This window comes from Anser anser (genome assembly GCF_964211835.1).
Source record: "Anser anser genome assembly, chromosome: 9".
In the NCBI taxonomy this organism is placed as follows: Eukaryota; Metazoa; Chordata; class Aves; order Anseriformes; family Anatidae; genus Anser; species Anser anser.
In genome coordinates, this window is record NC_139729.1 from 12,579,458 (window position 1) to 12,596,719 (window position 17,262).

Below are 17,262 nucleotides of genomic sequence, written 5' to 3' on the forward strand. Positions count from 1 at the left end.
TTTAGGCACTAATAACTCATGGGATGGCTGTTCATCACTCCAGGCTTTGTAACAAATGCAGGAGTCAGTGAGTGGAACAAGGCTGTTTTCTTGGTCCTTCTGCCCCTCCAGAGGCTGAAGCCCTTTCTCTGCTGCTGTCAGCCCAGTTGTGCTCCAGCTAGGTGACACCCGTGGGTCCCAGCCCACTGGTTCACCAACCTCTGCAGGCTGGTGAATGCCCAGCGCCAGGGCTACAGAACCGCAGTAGCACTGGCTGCGGGTCCCCAGGGACCCTTGAGAGAACTCGATTTTGAGGTCAGGCTGCATGAGAAACAACTGTTTAATATCTTTGTTAACGCAGTTAAAGTTGCCTTTGTGTTGGCCATGTCTTGGTCATGAGAACTGTGTCCTGCTGTGATGAAATGGGGTCTGCAGTTGGACTATCTTGGGGTGGGACAGTGCCTTGTAGGCACCCCATGACCCCAGCCCCAATCTCCACCCTGGCATCTCCCCTCAGAACTCGTGGTTTTCCCAGTCCGGGGCCAGGTACCAGCCAGCTGCAGGATGCTCAGAGCAGGGCAAGCTTCTGGCAGCAGGGAGAAGAGGGAAAAGAACACAGGGGACTGAAAGGAAGGAAATGGTAATAACCCCCCAGTGCCTTCAACATCCAGGATTAGAGAAGTGAGAAGAAAAACCCTGCCTCAAATAAGCAATTAGTTGAAATTTAATAAGAATGGATATTGTAGATTATTAAATAATTGATTGTTAGAGGAGAATTTCTTCGGATTTGAGCAGCATGCAAGGGAAAAATCTAGCTGCTGGTGATTAACTGCAGAGCAGGAAAAATACAGATAAAAAGGTGTTAAATACTTCCTTTTAGAGTGAATTTTATTTAATCCCTGCTTGTGCCTTCTGGCATGAGTGACAGGGCAGGACTGTGCTGGTTAGGTATTACTCCACAGACCTAAATACAAACAGGTCAAGCCTGCTTCTCGTTTACACCAACATCGTTTTGCTGTAATGTGGCCTGAAGTTAGGTATAAAAATCAAATGAAAGTGGCCTTGTCTTGAAAGAGGTTTGCAGCCATGTCTGATGCTCTCAGTTGTACCTCGTCTCTGGAGGGTCTCTTCACCGCCTGCTTTCCTGGAACGTTTAGGAGCTCTGTGAGACCCCATGTTAAATTTGGTCGAAATGACCAACGGGTCTAAATTTATTGAGTGAAGGCATGGCCAAAGCCACCTTGTAAACCTCTCCCCTTTGGGAAACGGGGCCTAAGCTCTGCTGGTTTGACTTCGTTCCTAGGACCTTCTCTTCCATATTTTTAACCCAAAGCACACATGAGCTGAGCGTGACAACCCCTAGCCACGCACCCACCTTGCTGACCACCCTTCCCATGGGAGCAGTCCCCATGGGGACATTTTGGGAGCTCTGCCCGTTCCCAAGAGCTGCGAGGGAGGGCTCACCTTGTCCTTTCTCTCCTGCAGATGACTACAAATCCGAGCTGAGGGAGCAGCTGCCGTTGATCGCGGGGTCCGCGGCGGCTGGGGTGGTCTTCATCGTCTCGCTGGTGGCCATCTCCATAGTCTGCAGCAGGTGAGAATGTGGAGGAGCAGCTGGAAGAGATTCGGTGCAGGAGGGGAGGGATGGGGAAATCACTCAGGATGCCATCAGCGAAGAAGGGAGCTGGAGGTGGTCACCATGGCGTGGGCGAAGGCACCGAGGCGCAGGCTGTCCGGCAGGGAGCAGTTCCCAGTGTTGCTCATGCAGTTTTCTGGTCTCTCCTCCCAGGAAGCGTGCGTACAGCAAGGAGGCGGTTTACAGCGATAAGTTACAGCACTACAGTACCGGGCGAGGTGAGCAGGGCAGGGGAGAAAGGTCAGGGTGGCTTTGTGGGGTTGTGGTACTGCTGGTGGGGAGGGAGAAGAGTAGCAGGGGGGCAATACACAGGGGATGGGGAGAGGATGCTATGAAGGCTCCCAAAGGCAAGAAGAGGCAAACTGATCATAAAGGACCAAAGCAGCAGCTCCAGGTGGTAATTGTGACTCAGCTCTCAGCTCCTGCACAGACCTGGCACACCAGGCTTACAGCTCTGTGCATTGTGAGCACCAGCAAACCCCATTTACACCCTCCTGGAGAAGTCTCCCAGTTGGATTTGCTTCCTCTCAGAGGACTCGGTGCCTGGGACAAATGAGATTAGGCTATTAGAAATTAATTGATAGGAGCTGATGGGGAAATGTGCCCAGGTCTGTGAGCAGATGGCAGGGAGGTGCCCATGTGGGGTTATATAGGAAAAGGTTGTATATTGCATTTTAACTGTATCCTGGTTGGCAGCAGTCCCTCTGCATAGCCTTGGAGGGGTTTTGCTGTGCATGTGAGAGGAAATCTCCAGCATGGGGCTGGGTCCTTCTGAAATACAACCCACATAGGTGCACGGAGGCTGGGATCCAGCCTGGGAGAAAGCAGAGTAGCCAGTGCCAGAGCTGGGGCTCCCCTGGGGATTTGGGGTTGGCAGCTCCAGCATGGCAGGGCTCAAAACCAGGTAGAAAACTGGTGAAACGGGTCTTGGTATTTTGTTTTTAAAGTCGCGCGATGGGAGCACAGAAAAACTCGGTCAAGGTTAGCAAGCCTCCGGGCGTGTGGTTGTTGCACGTGCCCAAGCAAAACAGGTGGGAAATTTGTGGCGAGCGACTAATGGGGAGATGAGCTCAGCAGCGGAACAAACCCGCTCGTTTAACGGCACGGCAATTAGAGCATCCTCTTACAGCTCCGCGTGGGTCGCCCGAGGGGTGTCTGCGCTGGGGCTGGTAACTTCAGATTTAGAGGTGGTGAGAAGTGGGCTGCAATTTCTCGTGCCTTGTCCCTGCATGATGCTTTGAGATAGCCTACATGCAGAAGGTGCCCTGCAGCCTTCTGGTGTCTGAGGGTTGAAAAAACAACCTATGGCCTGAGGTGCCCGAGTCCCCACTCGTTTGGATGGGATGGGAAATGCGAGTGGGAGATTTGCGGGGGGAGCTCAACCTGGTGTTTGCTGAGCCCGGAGCACGTCAGAGGGTGTTTAAAAGCCAGCCCGCATTGAGAGCAGGCAGGAAACTTTGGCGTTATTTTCTCCTTTATTTATTCAATTTTTTGATCGGTGAGTCAGTCTTGGTTACGATCCTGTAAATCCCTTTGTAATCCTGGCTGGAGCATCAGCTGCTCTTGTAAAAAAATTTATGGGGCAGTTAAAGTGTACGAGACAGAGCCGTAAAGGGATTTATGAACTGGGAGATGCACAGATGGCTTCATTGCAGTCGTTGTCACCCGCCCCAGAGGCGCAGAGCTCCTGCCCCAAACGCCCCCGCTGTGGACCAGGCGATGCCATGAGCCACGTGTTCAGCAGCTTTAGTGATGCCCTGGCCAGTGCCAGTCCTCCAGGTATCCTCCAGCTTAACCTCAAGGACCAAGTGTGCCCCACACCGACATGCTTTTAGGGTCAGGATTTACAGTCACCATCCCCTGCCCTTCCTGGCTTGTGGTCCGGCCTGAAGGCAGTGCCCGTGTCTTCCTGCGGTGTGGCTGGATCCTGCTGCCGCCCAGCAGGGATGGATGAAAGGCCAGCAAAGCCGCGCTTTTATGGCTCCATACAGGTTTTTGATTATAATTGCTGCACTCTGTCAATTTAGTGGCAGCCACAAAACTATCAGAGGCCTTTTTGGGTAAATAAATATTTCTTAAATAATGCATCTAGCCTCATAAAGTTGCCAATTCCCTTGCCATAAAAACCGCTAATTGTAGTTGTGGTCTGTCAGTGTCCCTGTGAGCTGGATGCTCATCAGTGGCTCCTGCCCGCCTCATTCTCTCTCCTCTCCCCTTCTTCAGCCTCTGCTCCCTCCTTTAACCTTGCTGGAGGGGACAAAAGAGGAACATAGTTGGCTGTTGGAGGTGGTGTGGAAGAGCATATAGCAGCTGATTTAATGGACATGGGGAGGGGAAAGTGTCAGAACAGTCTTCAGGTCTTGGCCATGGCACAATGACTTCTGGTTTTCTTTCTCTTTTGCCACTTCTCCTGTGTTTCTCATGACAAGGGTCTCCAGGGATGAAGATCTACATCGACCCCTTCACTTACGAGGACCCCAACGAGGCCGTCCGCGAGTTCGCCAAGGAGATCGACGTCTCCTTTGTGAAGATTGAAGAGGTCATTGGAGCAGGTGGGTCCCCACATGCCCATCTCCCTGCCCTCTCCACCTCTCCTGGGTGGACACCTGTGGACCTGGGGCAGTTTTCTGGGGGGTGAATGAATGGTTCTTTGTTGGGAAATGCAAAACCTTTAATGAGGCCTCGGGATATCAGCCTTTCGTGGATTTTTGGTGGATTAGGGGATATGAGGTTGATTTCTGCTCTGAAAGTAAGTTCCTCTGAGGTTGGGAAGAACTTTGTTAATGTATTTGCTGGGTGACCGTGGGATTTCCTAGTTTGCTTCCATGAGGTAACAAGAAAAAGCCAGATCTCTTTCCAGTCTGTGCCATATTCCCATACATATGTATATGTACACATGCATACACGTATCTGTAAGTCATCTGTGCTGCTTTTATTGCAATTTTTAAATGACTGTGTTGTACTTGTAGAAGAGAGTGTGAAGCTGGGGGAAAGCCACAAGGAAGCAGTGAGCTGTTTCAGTCGGGATCAAGTTCAGTGATGTATCAGCTGCCTTTTGCTGCTCATCAAGGCAAAGCAGCTGTAAGCCTGGCTTAAATGTAATCCCTCCACAGACAAATTTCACCTTGGCAAAGGAAAAGCTCTCCTGGTGGAAACGAGGGGGAGCCTTCTCTGCGTTTTAAATCAGAATGCAGCAATGAAAACAGACCAGTTATTTTCCATTCCTAGATAAATGATGTGCAAAAAGGTGGCCGCGATTATCGATGCTGGCACCTTGCACTTGAGGGAGCCCTTAAGTTCGTGCTCCACCAACGTTCTGTTGGGATTCACAAGGGCAGCCCCAGGCTCCACGGTGGTCGGTGATGGGCTCTGGCAGCCTGGAGAAGGCTGTAAGCCCAACCACTTCCTCAGCGCCTTTCAAAGAGGATGGGCACATAGACTTGTGAGCACCATTAGGTGTCAACTGGTTGGTGTTTTTCAGCCGCTTGGTTTGGAGCTCCAGGTACTGTTCTGTGCAGTTGCATATGGAGGTGGTAATGGATGGTCTTGCGCTTGCAGGGGAGTTTGGAGAAGTGTATAAAGGCCGCCTGAAGCTACCTGGCAAGCGGGAGATCTACGTGGCCATCAAAACGCTCAAAGCTGGCTACTCAGAGAAGCAGCGCCGGGATTTCCTAAGCGAGGCCAGCATCATGGGGCAGTTTGACCACCCCAACATCATCCGTCTGGAAGGGGTGGTGACCAAGAGCCGACCTGTCATGATCATCACAGAGTTCATGGAGAACGGGGCCTTGGACTCCTTCCTACGGGTAAGGCGACGTGGGGCTGTGCCAGCTGTTGGTCAGCCACAGGATTTGGGGTGCAGGCTCTGTTGCCCCATCCCAACCTCATGCTTGCTCTTTCCGATCACAGCAAAATGACGGGCAGTTCACGGTGATCCAGCTGGTGGGGATGCTCAGAGGAATTGCCGCTGGGATGAAGTACCTTGCAGAGATGAACTATGTCCACCGAGATCTGGCAGCCAGGAACATCCTGGTCAACAGCAACCTAGTGTGCAAAGTGTCAGACTTTGGGCTCTCGCGCTACCTGCAAGACGACACGTCCGACCCCACCTACACCAGCTCCTTGGTACGTACCTCGCTTCCTGCAGCAGCAACCCCACCAGCCTCCTGTTGAGGCTGATTCTCTAAAACTGACAAGTTGATCTACCCAACGTTGGTCTACCCAACGTCACCCGTGCTGCACTGAGCCTGCTGGGTGGGGGCTGTGTGCAGGGTGTGCTCTCTGGAGCTCCTGGCAGGGATGCAAAGTCCTTTTTGTGGGTCTTGGTGGGGGGGTTCCCACCGGCTGGTTAAGGGCTGTGGTTCCCACCATGGTAGGGGATCAGCCCATCTTGCAAGGGCTTTGGGCTTGAGAGCAGCATGGGTGCTCAGAGGGGCTGGTCCACCCCTTGTCTCCTCTTGCTGCTTTCCTTCCATTGTCAGGGAAGGCTCTACTGCTCAGCTGTTGCCTTGTTTGGGAAGGCTGGCACTCTGACTTTCCTTGTTCTTATTCCCTTTTTCCCTTGCCAGCAGGCTGGCGAGGCTGTCAGCGGCATTATGGATGAGCAGACAAGAAGGCTGTGAGTGCCCTGTTGACCTGCTGGGCTCTCTAATTGATTAATCACTTATTAAAAGAGCTAATAACCTTCCTAACTCTTTGCAAACAATTCATAATACAGGGGTATAATGCATGGCAGGGTCAGGCCTTGAAGAAGGAGAAGGGAGGCAGCGCCTCTTCTCCAGGCAGACATCAGGGCAGCAAGCAGGGGCGATGTGGGTTGGGTGCAAGAGTGAGGACGCACGTCCTACACCGACCCCTGCAAAGCAGTTTCTTGGGCTGTCAAGCTGTGCCCAGGCGTGCTTCGGTGTGATGTAGCTTCCAACAGGAGCCCCAAGGAGATGAGACTGTTAGGATTTCATCAAATGGAAGTAAACGGATCAAGTGAGTCACGCCACAGCCAGGGGGGTTAAAGCGAGCTGCGGGGTTTCTGGCTGGGCTCGGGTCTGCTCCTGCTCCCTGCCCAGACTCGTCCTGCGGCCATTGAGCAGAAACGCATCAGGTTTTTTGTTTGAAGACCCCAGCAGTAGCTGCTGGGAAGAGGCCTGGAGTAGCCTTTTCCCACCTTTAGAGATAAAAGAGATTATCTCATCTGTGTTTTTATTTAATTTAGGCCATAATAGATCTCCTCGGCAGCTGGGAAATGATGCTGTGCCTGCGATTACATCACTCTGCCTCCCACAGCAGGTTTCTAGCTCTGGGGAAAAGGCAGGAAAAACAACCTAGCAGTTAATTTCTCCATTTGTAGTTATTCAAATCAAATTTTTGCCATTCAGCCTTAAAGAGCAGCTGATGCTTCATTGGAAAGGCTACGGAAAACAATTGTGCTCAACGATTTACAATGCAGTTCTGCCCCGAGCACATACCACGCGTTTCTGTGTTTTTTTTTTTTTTCCCCTCCGTCCCTTGGCTTTCTGCTTGAAGAGCTGGGCTGTGCTTGCCCAATAGTGCTTGACTGCAAGGCACTCGCTGGCATGAGCAGGATGTGTGCTCAGGCTGCTGAGGCCGGGGTGCTCACCAGCTCCTCTTCTTGGCAGGGTGGGAAGATCCCCGTGCGGTGGACAGCCCCGGAGGCCATCGCCTACCGCAAGTTCACGTCGGCCAGCGATGTCTGGAGCTATGGCATCGTCATGTGGGAGGTGATGTCGTTCGGGGAGAGGCCCTACTGGGACATGTCCAACCAAGATGTAAGTGCTGGGAGCTCACTGCCAGAAAAAAAAAAAAAAAGGGCAAGAAAAAAAAAAAGCCCTGCCCAAATGGAAACTGAGGGGTCAAGGCAGTGCTGGAGCTGCTCCAGACCCTGTCGCCTTGGTTTTTGAGATGAAACAGGCTGGCGAGCGAGAGGGATGGCGGGAGGGAAGCTGGGAAGAAAAGCCAGTGGGCTGGTAATTGGACTTCAGGAAGCTGCAGTGCCTTTGAAAATGTTCAGAGGGTTTATGAGCTGGGAAAGAGCTTTGGTAGTGCGACTGCCGTACTCCGATGCGATCCGCCGAGATAACGAGTGGCAGCGCTCTGCCGCGAGGAGCTGCGGCGCGCGGAGCATCAGAGCGGAGATTAACCTCCTGCGGCATCTCCTCCTGCCCGCTTTGCCGGCAATCACGGCCCGGCAGCGCTGCCCACGCTCCGCCGTCCCGCATCCTCACGCTCTGCCTTGCTCCCCGCAGGTCATCAATGCCATCGAGCAGGACTACCGGCTCCCGCCGCCCATGGACTGCCCGGCCGCCCTGCACCAGCTGATGCTGGACTGCTGGCAGAAGGACCGCAACACCCGGCCTCGCTTCACGGAGATCGTCAACACCCTCGACAAAATGATCCGCAACCCGGCAAGCCTCAAAACTGTGGCTACCATCACCGCTGTGTGAGTCCCCGAGCACGTGGCTTCCCTCCCTCCCTGGGGATGAATTTGGGAGTCCCGTCCTCACCCCGGTGCCTCTCTGTCCCCTTCCAGGCCTTCTCAGCCCCTCCTCGACCGCTCCATCCCCGATTTCACTGCCTTTACCTCAGTAGAAGACTGGCTGAGCGCCGTCAAGATGAGCCAGTACAGAGACAACTTCCTGAGCGCTGGCTTCACCTCCCTCCAGCTGGTCGCCCAGATGACATCTGAGTAAGTCCGGTGCCTCCATGTGGCAGCAGCTCGTGGGGCTGCTCAGCATGGCTGTCCATTGATGTCCGTCTGTCTGTCTGTCTTCCAGAGACCTCCTGAGAATAGGAGTGACTCTGGCTGGGCACCAGAAGAAGATCCTGAACAGCATCCAGTCCATGCGAGTGCAGATGAGTCAGTCTCCGACCTCGATGGCGTGACGTCCCTCGCTCAACGGGGAGGGGACGGGGAGGGCAGGCGGCGGAGGCGGGAGGGGAGGAACTGACGGAGCTGCGGTGCGACGGTCGGAGAGGGGCGGCCGCGGCCGGGGGCTGCGCCTGCCGGCGAAGGATGCTCCTGGGACTGGCCTCGGCCTGGTGACTTCCGTTCCTCGCCTACAGAAGCACACTTACCGATGTCACGGGGAACGGCGTATAAATAAGTATAAATATGTACAAATAGTATATTTAAAAATGAAAAAAACAAAACCACACACAAAAAAACAGCCAACAATGAAGACAAACCAATGTATGTTGGGGAAATGAACCCAAATCCTAGAGATCAGACTCCACTCCCACCGCCAGTGAGCAGTAGTCAAAACTGAGGCGGAGGAAGGGACTTTTGGGGAAGGGAGAGGCACCAGATTGAGTTCCCCAACCGGAGAAGCTACCGGCAGCGACCGCCTTCCTTCCTTCTTGCTTCCTTTGCTCTCCCTCCCTGCCCCAGCCCCTCCTGCTGCCCCTGCTCCCTTCTCTGCTCACGGCCCGGTGGAGCCTCCTCAGCAGCCTCCATAGCTGCCCCCATCGTGTCCAGGTGTCGCTCTGCCAACTACCAAAGGACTTCGCTGACCACTGCAAGGGGGGGATCCGACTCAATCCAGTTAATGTCTTCATATTGAAGAAGAGATGTACCTTCAATAGAAAAACCTTGGTTTTTTTCTTTTGCTTGCATTTTTTTGCAAAAAGGAAAAACAACAAAAAAATCCATCATGGAAAATGGAAAGAGGTGTTCCCGTGTGTGTGTGTGTGTGCGCGCGTGTACCTTGTCAACCTACCGTGGACTCGCTGCTTGGAGGTCGCCACCCACCTGAAGGCAGTGGACGGCCGGGTCCCAGGCCTGGATCTGTGCCTGGAGCCGGCAGAGGCCCCAGCGAGGCCGGTGCTCAGCGCGGCACAGGCGGGACCAGGACGAGGATGAGGAGGATGCGAGGGGCCAGCGGGGACAGGACTGGAGGAGTCGCGGCATGTGGGTACTGGGTTGTGGAGGAGGAGGAGGAGAGATGCTCTGGGGAAGAGACTGATGAGGCCTCCAGAGCCTCGGGGATCTGCAGAAGATGGCTACGGAGAACTTTATTTCCCCCATCTTGTGGACCTAAGGATTTTGATATTGGGTTACAGACTTGGGTTTCATGGCTTCAGAGGTAGGTCCATTTGTCTCGTGTACTTCTCTGTCTGTCCATCCTTCTGTATTTTTCTGCTTACTTCCTCGAAGCCTCTTCCAGTGAATATTTCCGTGTTTAATTTGATTTTTTTTCCCGACCGCTGATCTCCTTTGCAAATTGATCTAGTTAAAATTACTAGACGCATGTCAGTGTTTACACAGAATATTGTAAGTCTGGGCAATCTAACTTCCCTCTGCGGACTGCGCAGAGAGTTTATAAAATGAATGAACTCTTAATAAGGCTTTTACTTAGGCGGCTATGTGCGAGTTGTAACGATCCATCACTGCGGCTGGCAGCCGGGGCGGGGGCTCGCCGTGCCCCAAGGGCTGCGGGTCCCTGTCGGGGAGGTGTTGGGACTGCCTGGTACCTCCCAGCCCTACCCGGGTGCCTCAGGTGTCTGTAAGATGCCCTCCATCCTCCTGCCCTGCAGCACGTGTCTGTCCGTGCCGTGGGGGTGCCCCGTGTCCGTCTGTCCCTTGTCCGTCCATGCTGCAGGGATACCCTGTGTCCACACGTGCCATCGGGATGCCTCGCAAGGTTTGCTCCCTACCCGTGCCACACGAGGGGACAAGCCCTCCCTCCGCCTGCTGCCAGCAGCGTGTGCCCGGGCTGCGAGCGGTGGGGACATCGGGGTCCTCTCCCCTTGGGGTCCCCCCATGGGAGAGCCAGCCCTTGGGGAGCGGGGTGCGTGGCTTGGGGGGGACAGGGGCTGACACTGCCGGCAGGAGAGGGACCCACGTGTCGGGGTGCTCTTTACTCCGGGTTTTTCTTCCCAGTCGTCTAAGGAAACGGCCCGCCGTGCTGCCGGAGAGCGGGAGCGAGCGAGCTGCAGGAATGAGCTTGTTTTGAATCGCTGAGCTCCCTCCGGAGAAAGAGGCAGAGAAAAACACCCCGTGTTTACAATGGCGGGGACTGCTCCTGGCCTGTCAGATAGACGATTGCCGGTACCTCTCGGGATCCTCGCGGCCCGAATCTGTATTCCGGGATGTTGTCGCACTGCATACAACATGCAGATGGAGCGAGCGCCGTGCATGCTAACGCGCTGCCTCGCCACGTTGGTATTCACTGCAGCTGATGGATCCTTTTTTTTTTTTTTTTTAAATCATTTCTCTTTTATTAGAAGGAAGCTAAAGGCATTTGAAGGGACAAATGGCAATGACACAGGGTAAATATCAAAACTCCCCCTTTGCGGCTGCTCTGCCCCGCTCACTGTCCTTCTGCCGCCCGCCTGGGGCTGGAGGGACGACACGACGGCACCGCTGCCTGTACCTAACCTGCAGCCCTGCGCATCCCACGTGCACCCCACGCCTCCTGGGCTGCGGTGGGGCAGGCCCTTCCCAGCAACGCTCTTCTCACTGGTCCTTGCTGCGATGGCAGCGTCTGCCTTGGGCTGGAGCCGCTGCGGTGGCACTGGGGCCTGGAGATGTCCCCTGTGGTGTCACTTGAGAGCCGCGGCTCAACAAGGAGTCTGAGGATGGTATGATCAATTCTTCCAGGGCTGAGGCACGGCTGGCGAAGGGGTGGCTGTCTATCGGATGTCCAAAGGTGGGCCACCTGGTCCCATGCCTTCAGAGACTTTAGGCACTTCTTTTTCTCTTCAGACGTAGCTGGATGCAAACAGGGCCTGAAGCATCACCGGCACCACCAGTGATGAGCAAGTCTGGCTGACAGTTGTTGCCTCTGGATTTAGAGGGGGTGGCAAGCAAGCAGCAGCATCGTCCATATCGTTCAAGAGGTCTCTTCCACCAGCGATGGATGGAGAAGCTGCCCAGATGCTCCAGTTGGGGCAGGAGCCTCTGCCTTGCTGTTGCTTTTTCTCTGGACCGAGGAGGAATGTGGATTCGGGTTAGGTGGATGCTTTGCAGACTGAGAGGGACTCTGCCAAATGGTTTCAGTGAGGAAAGAACCCCCCAGAAAACTCAAACCAGAAATGAAAGCTCCCATTTCACATCATCTGCTCTGTGTCGTGCTTGGTGTTCCTTTCCTCGATCCTAAATTGAAAGGGGTGTCTCGGAAATAATTTTTTCCCCTGAAGTTTCACTTTGCATAGGAAATAAAAGAGGGAAAAAAAAAAAGGCGTTTCTCATCGAAACAAAGCGACTCCCCCACTGCACTGACCTTTCCTCGGGCCCAGGGTTCACCCAGCACACCCGGTGCTGGCTCTGGGGCTCCTTCATCGCTGGGTGCCACCGGGATGGATCCTGACCCCGGCCCTGCTCCTCACCCTTGCTGTCACAGCCGTGCTCTGGGGCTGTCGGCTCCTTCTGCGCATTCCTGCAGCAACTGCCAGGGGCCCGGGGGCGAGAGCCCCTCTGCAGTTTGGATGCTTTGTTCCCCCTCTGGAACTTGCTGCTCCTTTCCCAAAGCGCCATCCCCAGCATGCGGCGTGGGGAGGAGGCGCTCGCTCAATAGCGGTAATTAAAACAGCCGCCGAGGGGAGCCCAGCGTGTCCAGGGCAGGAGGGGGGACGAGGTGCGCGTGTTAATAGCAGCATTGTGTGCCTCTTTCGAGAAAAAAGGAGGAACGCGCTTTGTGCCATTTAATGACCTTCAAATTAGCAGTTCTTTGAAAGCACTTATGTATATTTAATTTTAAATGTTGCCGCAAGTCAGAGCGGGGCTGGCAATGAAAGCAGCAGGCGGCCAGTTTTTAACTAAGAGCAAGCCCAGAGTGTTATTTCCAAGCCCGTCAGCTTTTGGTGCTTGCCTTGCTCCTTTCCCCCAGAGAATACGGGGCTGCGGCCCCATCCCCGTGCACTGCGGAGCCTCGTCTGGAGGGATGGGGATGGACTCATCGGTGTCTGTAAGGGGCTGAATCGAGCCTCTGAGGCATAAAGAACAGCCTGTATATTTGGGCTGCCCTCTGTTTGTGCTGAGAAAAAAATAAAAGAAAAAAGGATAAAACATCACGCAGTTTCTAAGGTGAGAAATGGATTTACAGAACCAGCAGTGGAGTTGCAAGCTCTCGGGGCTGCGTCGCAACTCCAAGGCCATCCTGCTGTCCGTTTGGCACCCTGCTAAAATGCCGATGGGAAGGCAGGGCATTAGGTCAGGGTTTCACATCCACCTCGTGTGTTCATCCACGTGCTCTGCCTCCCCTTCTCTGGCGGAGTCCCCATGGCATGAGGAGCTGCAAGAGGTCATGTAACATCCCTGTCGGCATTGTCTGTTTTGGTGCCCCGTTTATGGATGCTCCTGCCAGGATGGATGCCTATCTTGGTACAGCTTGAGTGCCTCCAAAATGATGCTCCAAGAGATGGAAGGAGACCTTTCTAGGTGAGGCTCCTTTCTGTTTTGGAAGAGCCTGAAGGAGCCTGAAGCACCCCAAGCAGTGATGGAGCAGAGGCACCTTCCCCATAGCCCACCTGTGCTGGTGGGACTGCCTTGGCACGGGGTCTCACCTCACTGCTCCTGGCCCCACGAATGGCTCTCCTCTGTGTGTGTCCCAGCCGAGCTCGCGCTCCTCCAAAACCCCTCGGCTGCCTTGTGCTGCTCTCCTGTTTCTACTGCCCGTGGGTTTTGACTCTGCATTCTTCTCTTTGGGGTTTCTGCTGGTTTGGGTCCATGTTTTATCTGACAGCAAGAGGAGGAGAAGCTGGTGGCGTGGCTGCGGATGGGGTCACCCCTCAGCACGGGAATGCTTGTGGAGGTTAATCCAAAGAAATCAGCTGTGTGAATTGTAAGTGGATTAGCTGAACGAGCTGGTTCCCAAAACAGGCGCGCCCTTCCAGGGCGGCCGCGGAAGTGGATTAGGCAAAAATCTGCTTACGGCCGCATTAACTCCGGATAAGCATTGGGGGGGATTAGCGCAGTTTGTGTTATCCACTTAAAAAATGAATTTGAGTGAACTTCCCTCCATGTTCCCGAACAAAGAAGCCTCGGTCGCCTCTTCGTTCCCATTTCTTCTCCCTTGTCCATCTGTCTGGCACGCACGCTGTCTTTGCCTGGGCACTTTCTTGGGGAGCAGCTTTCCCTGCTGCTTATCCCCAAGGGTCTCGTTAGGCGATTGAACCCCCGTGCCAAGGTGGGGAGAGAGGGCAAGAAAATTATGGTCAACATCAATGCAATTATCAACGCCAATTAATGCTGAGCAGGACTGGCAGCCAAAGATACAGCCCATGCCAGAGGCTGCCTTCTTCCCTGGGGATGGCTGGTGGGAACGGTGCGCTCCCTGCGAGTAGCACCTGGGAATAACAGAGGCGTTTGCACTCTGCTCGGTCACGGGCGTCTCGGATGTGCAGCAGGCTTTTGAGTTTTCAGGCTGCCTGACCACCGGCGGCGCCCCGGGGCCAGTGTGCTGCTGGAGGCGATGCCGATGCTCGTGGCACCTCCCTTGCAGGGTGGGTTTTCCTCTCAAAAATGTGTGTGCAGCTGCATCTCTGAGCGTGGCACCAAAAATGGACCTTGGTACATAATAAATGCACAGCAATAACTTTTCCCCCAAACACTGCTTGCTTTTCTTTCTGTCTTCGCGACGTTCTTTCTGATAATCTCAGTTTCTCTTCCCCTTTCTTGCGTGCCCCCTTTTCCGCCAAGCACTAAATTACTAAATAGAAGTTTTATTACTACCTGGATTTGCTAGAAATGATTTTCATTCAGCAGAATGATGAATTTTAATAGGAGCAAAATGTCAGCCACAGCTGGAATTTTTTTTAAAAGCACCGGCACATTCACGCAGAGGTGCCCTGGAATAATTATGGCAGCGATCCCCGGTTATCGGCAGCCAAGCAAGGGGTGCAGCAGTCAATGGCATTGTTATTTAATGTAGTGGCTTTATGCTTCCGAGGTGCAATTCTGTATTAAAAACATCTTTGCCTCTCGGAAGGGACTAAGAAATGGGATTTTGCTGCTGTGCAGTGCTTGGTGGTTGCTCTTTGGGTTTGTGAGCCTTTCCCTCAGCAGCAGAGAAAAGCGATGGTTTCTGTTACTTTGGAAGGAGCGGTTTTTGGTGCTTGACTGCTGGCTTCTGTGTTGGCCCCAGGGGTGCTTCTATTGCAGTGTGGGGAGGGGAAAAGCACCTTTTGGGGGGTCGCTGTCTTTTCTTTGTTATTAGTTTTGGAAACGCAGCATACGGGCTTTGCCGAACCTGCTCCAAACCCGACTTCTGCGTGCCCGAGGCGCTCCCTGAGTGGCATCGGGGCTGTGCTAAGCCCGCACCATGCAGCTCTGCACGGGGCAGGCTCCTTCTCACCCTCGTTCCCCACTCTTCCCTTGCAGGGGTACGGATGCACCAGCAGCGCCGCCCGTCCCGCGCCCTCCGCCGCCCACGGGATGAGCTGGGACATCTCCGGAGCCCCGAGCTGGGCTGCGGGAGCCTCCGCTGCTGCAGCATGCCCCATGCCGGCTGGCAGCGCCCCGTCCTGTACATAACAGTGAGGTGTCTGTAACAGGTTTTCACCCATTGTAAGTTTTTTTTTTTAATTATCATTTTTTATTTCTTATTTTTTGCCCCTTCCCCAGTTTGTCGATTGTGTTGAACTTGTCGGAGTTTGTAACGGTAACTTTCAGAGAATATTGTACTAAAGAGAGAATTGCACTCAATAAAAATAATGAAATAAGCCTGATCCTTTCTCTTCTCCTTCCCAGAGGCGGTCTTACTGCTGCCGTGTTATCTGCAACTTGGCCATGAATATTCATTTGGGGAGCTGGCAGTGCTCCATCGCTCCTTGACTTACCTCGAATTTTGATGTATATCAGATTTGGCTCTCCGGTTTGTAAATGAAGTGACTTTATTCCCATTGATCCCTATCAGTGGCTGCTTGCTGAAAAAAAAAAAAAAAAAAAAGCTGCAAGAAGGAATTTTCTTGGCACGGGTTTTTACACACAGCACATTTCAAAACACTCATGTGCAGTCATTTGGGGAAGCCGTGCTGGAAGTGCTGACTTGGATGAAAGTGCCGGCTGCGTGGTGTGAGCACAGAGGCTCCTCGCTTCCCCAGGCGTGCCAGGGCCTGTCAAAGTCCAGTGCTCTGCTTGAACCTATACCTACAGGTGTATGTATTTATCGGGTTCAGAAAGAGGAGTTACTGCTGGGGCAGCGTATGAGCTGAGGGTTAGGATGTCCCATGCCCCTTGTTTTTAGGTGACATAGGTGGGGCCGGCACGTCCCTGAGGTCGCTGCTGCCCTGTAATTCTGCATATGAAGCCCCCAGCAAGGAGCCTGCATTTGGAGGGTTTCTCAATTCTGGTATCCAGAGCTCTGAGTCCTTGATACATCCCTGGGGTCATTAAGAGCTGTTTTTTCTGACGGCTGCAGTTCCTGCAGGCAGGACTCTGCTGCCCCAGGCTCTGCCCACATAGATGCATGGCGAGGTTTTTCTCCCCAGCACCCTGACACGCAAAACCAGAGCTCGTGCCATAAAACCCAGCCCCCTGGCAGGTCTTCTGACATATGCGATGCAAATGGACAGAAGCAAACGGGCAGTGGCTGACCCAGGGCTGAGCTGAGCTCGTTTGTGTGCCCTTAATTGAATTGATATTTGATTTAATGGGCTAGTGGTGTGGTTTAAATGAGTGCTCACATTTCTTGGCTCCTCTGGGATTTGGGGCGCTGAGAGGGTATATCCCTTACACAGGTCACCCGAGGTTTACCCCTTAAGTAACCAAAAGACATTTACAGCCAGAGCTTAAAGTTCCCAGAGCAGCTTGTCTGGGAATATCCTTTTAATAGGGTCTGCAGGAGCCCTGCTGACAGCTTGATGGCTTAACAGGGCTCCGAAGGATGCGGGGGGAGCCCAGGCATCACCGCGGGGCTGGTCCCTGCCTCCCCATAGCTGCGGCGGCAATGGGGCCATACCATGGGCACCTGCACACTGCCTCGGATCCCCACCTTGCCCGGAGCAGCTCCTGCCTCCCAGCCTGAGTGAAATGTCATTTAGGGAGGCCACACAGAGGCCAAAAAAAGTTTTCCTGAGCTTTGAATACAGATATAGGCGGCTGTCACAGCCCGCATGGAGACGAACTCTCAAAATGAAAAATCTCCCCTTCATGGCTATCGGGTTTGAAAAATGTAAGCGGCGTGCTGGCTCTGATTACTCTGCAGCAGCTGTGAGAAATTTCAAGGAACTCCAGTGCTGTCAGACCGAGTAAGTCCTGGCTTACCCTGGTGTAAGCAGAAAGCGGGGCTGGGGCTCCCGTCGAGCGGGCGCAGGGAGGAGCAGCGGGGCCGTGGGGTGCCTCCAGGTCACCCACGGGGTGCGTCCCTGGTGGCTGGTGGCAGGTGGGTGTCACGGCACAGGGGCACAGGGAGCAAGGGGCAGCCGGAGGATGTCAGCTACACGTGGGGAGAAGGCACTGCATTCGGTGGGAGACAGGCAGGAGTCCGTCTTCTCCCTGCCGTGCTTGGCAGTGAAAGACAGATAAAAGACAAGCCCAAGAGGACTGTAGGCTAAATTGTAATTGGAGCAATATGGTCCAATTATAAAGTTATGTGCCAGCCCGCATTAAACGGCAGCATCTGCTGGAGTTATCGGAGGTGCCTTGTTGCCTATTAAAAGCGATCGTTTTGCCCTGGAGGGCTGGAGAGCCAGAG

The 17,262-nt window shown here is 53.8% G+C and overlaps 1 protein-coding gene across 3 annotated transcripts in view; it reads left to right on the forward strand.

Annotated features, from left to right (window-relative positions):
• EPHB1 (EPH receptor B1) overlaps window positions 1-15,295 on the forward strand; it is a 51,951-nt gene extending 36,656 nt beyond the window's left edge. The window contains exons 8-17 of one of the 3 annotated variants that reach the window (XR_014587996.1): window positions 1,465-1,573; window positions 1,769-1,833; window positions 4,045-4,167; window positions 5,174-5,421; window positions 5,525-5,740; window positions 7,249-7,398; window positions 7,876-8,069; window positions 8,160-8,315; window positions 8,404-9,711; window positions 14,949-15,295. Coding sequence is in view for 1 of the 3 variants with exons in the window: in XM_083848201.1 (XP_083704327.1) it covers window positions 1,465-1,573; window positions 1,769-1,833; window positions 4,045-4,167; window positions 5,174-5,421; window positions 5,525-5,740; window positions 7,249-7,398; window positions 7,876-8,069; window positions 8,160-8,315; window positions 8,404-8,512 (1,370 nt within the window). In the remaining 2 variants the exon portion in view is untranslated. Of the gene's footprint in view, window positions 1-1,464; window positions 1,574-1,768; window positions 1,834-4,044; window positions 4,168-5,173; window positions 5,422-5,524; window positions 5,741-7,248; window positions 7,399-7,875; window positions 8,070-8,159; window positions 8,316-8,403; window positions 9,968-11,333; window positions 12,662-14,948 lie in introns of those variants that run through there. The other 2 variants (XR_014587997.1, XM_083848201.1) reach the window with 2 other exon arrangements.
• Window positions 15,296-17,262: the final 1,967 nt, after the last annotated feature.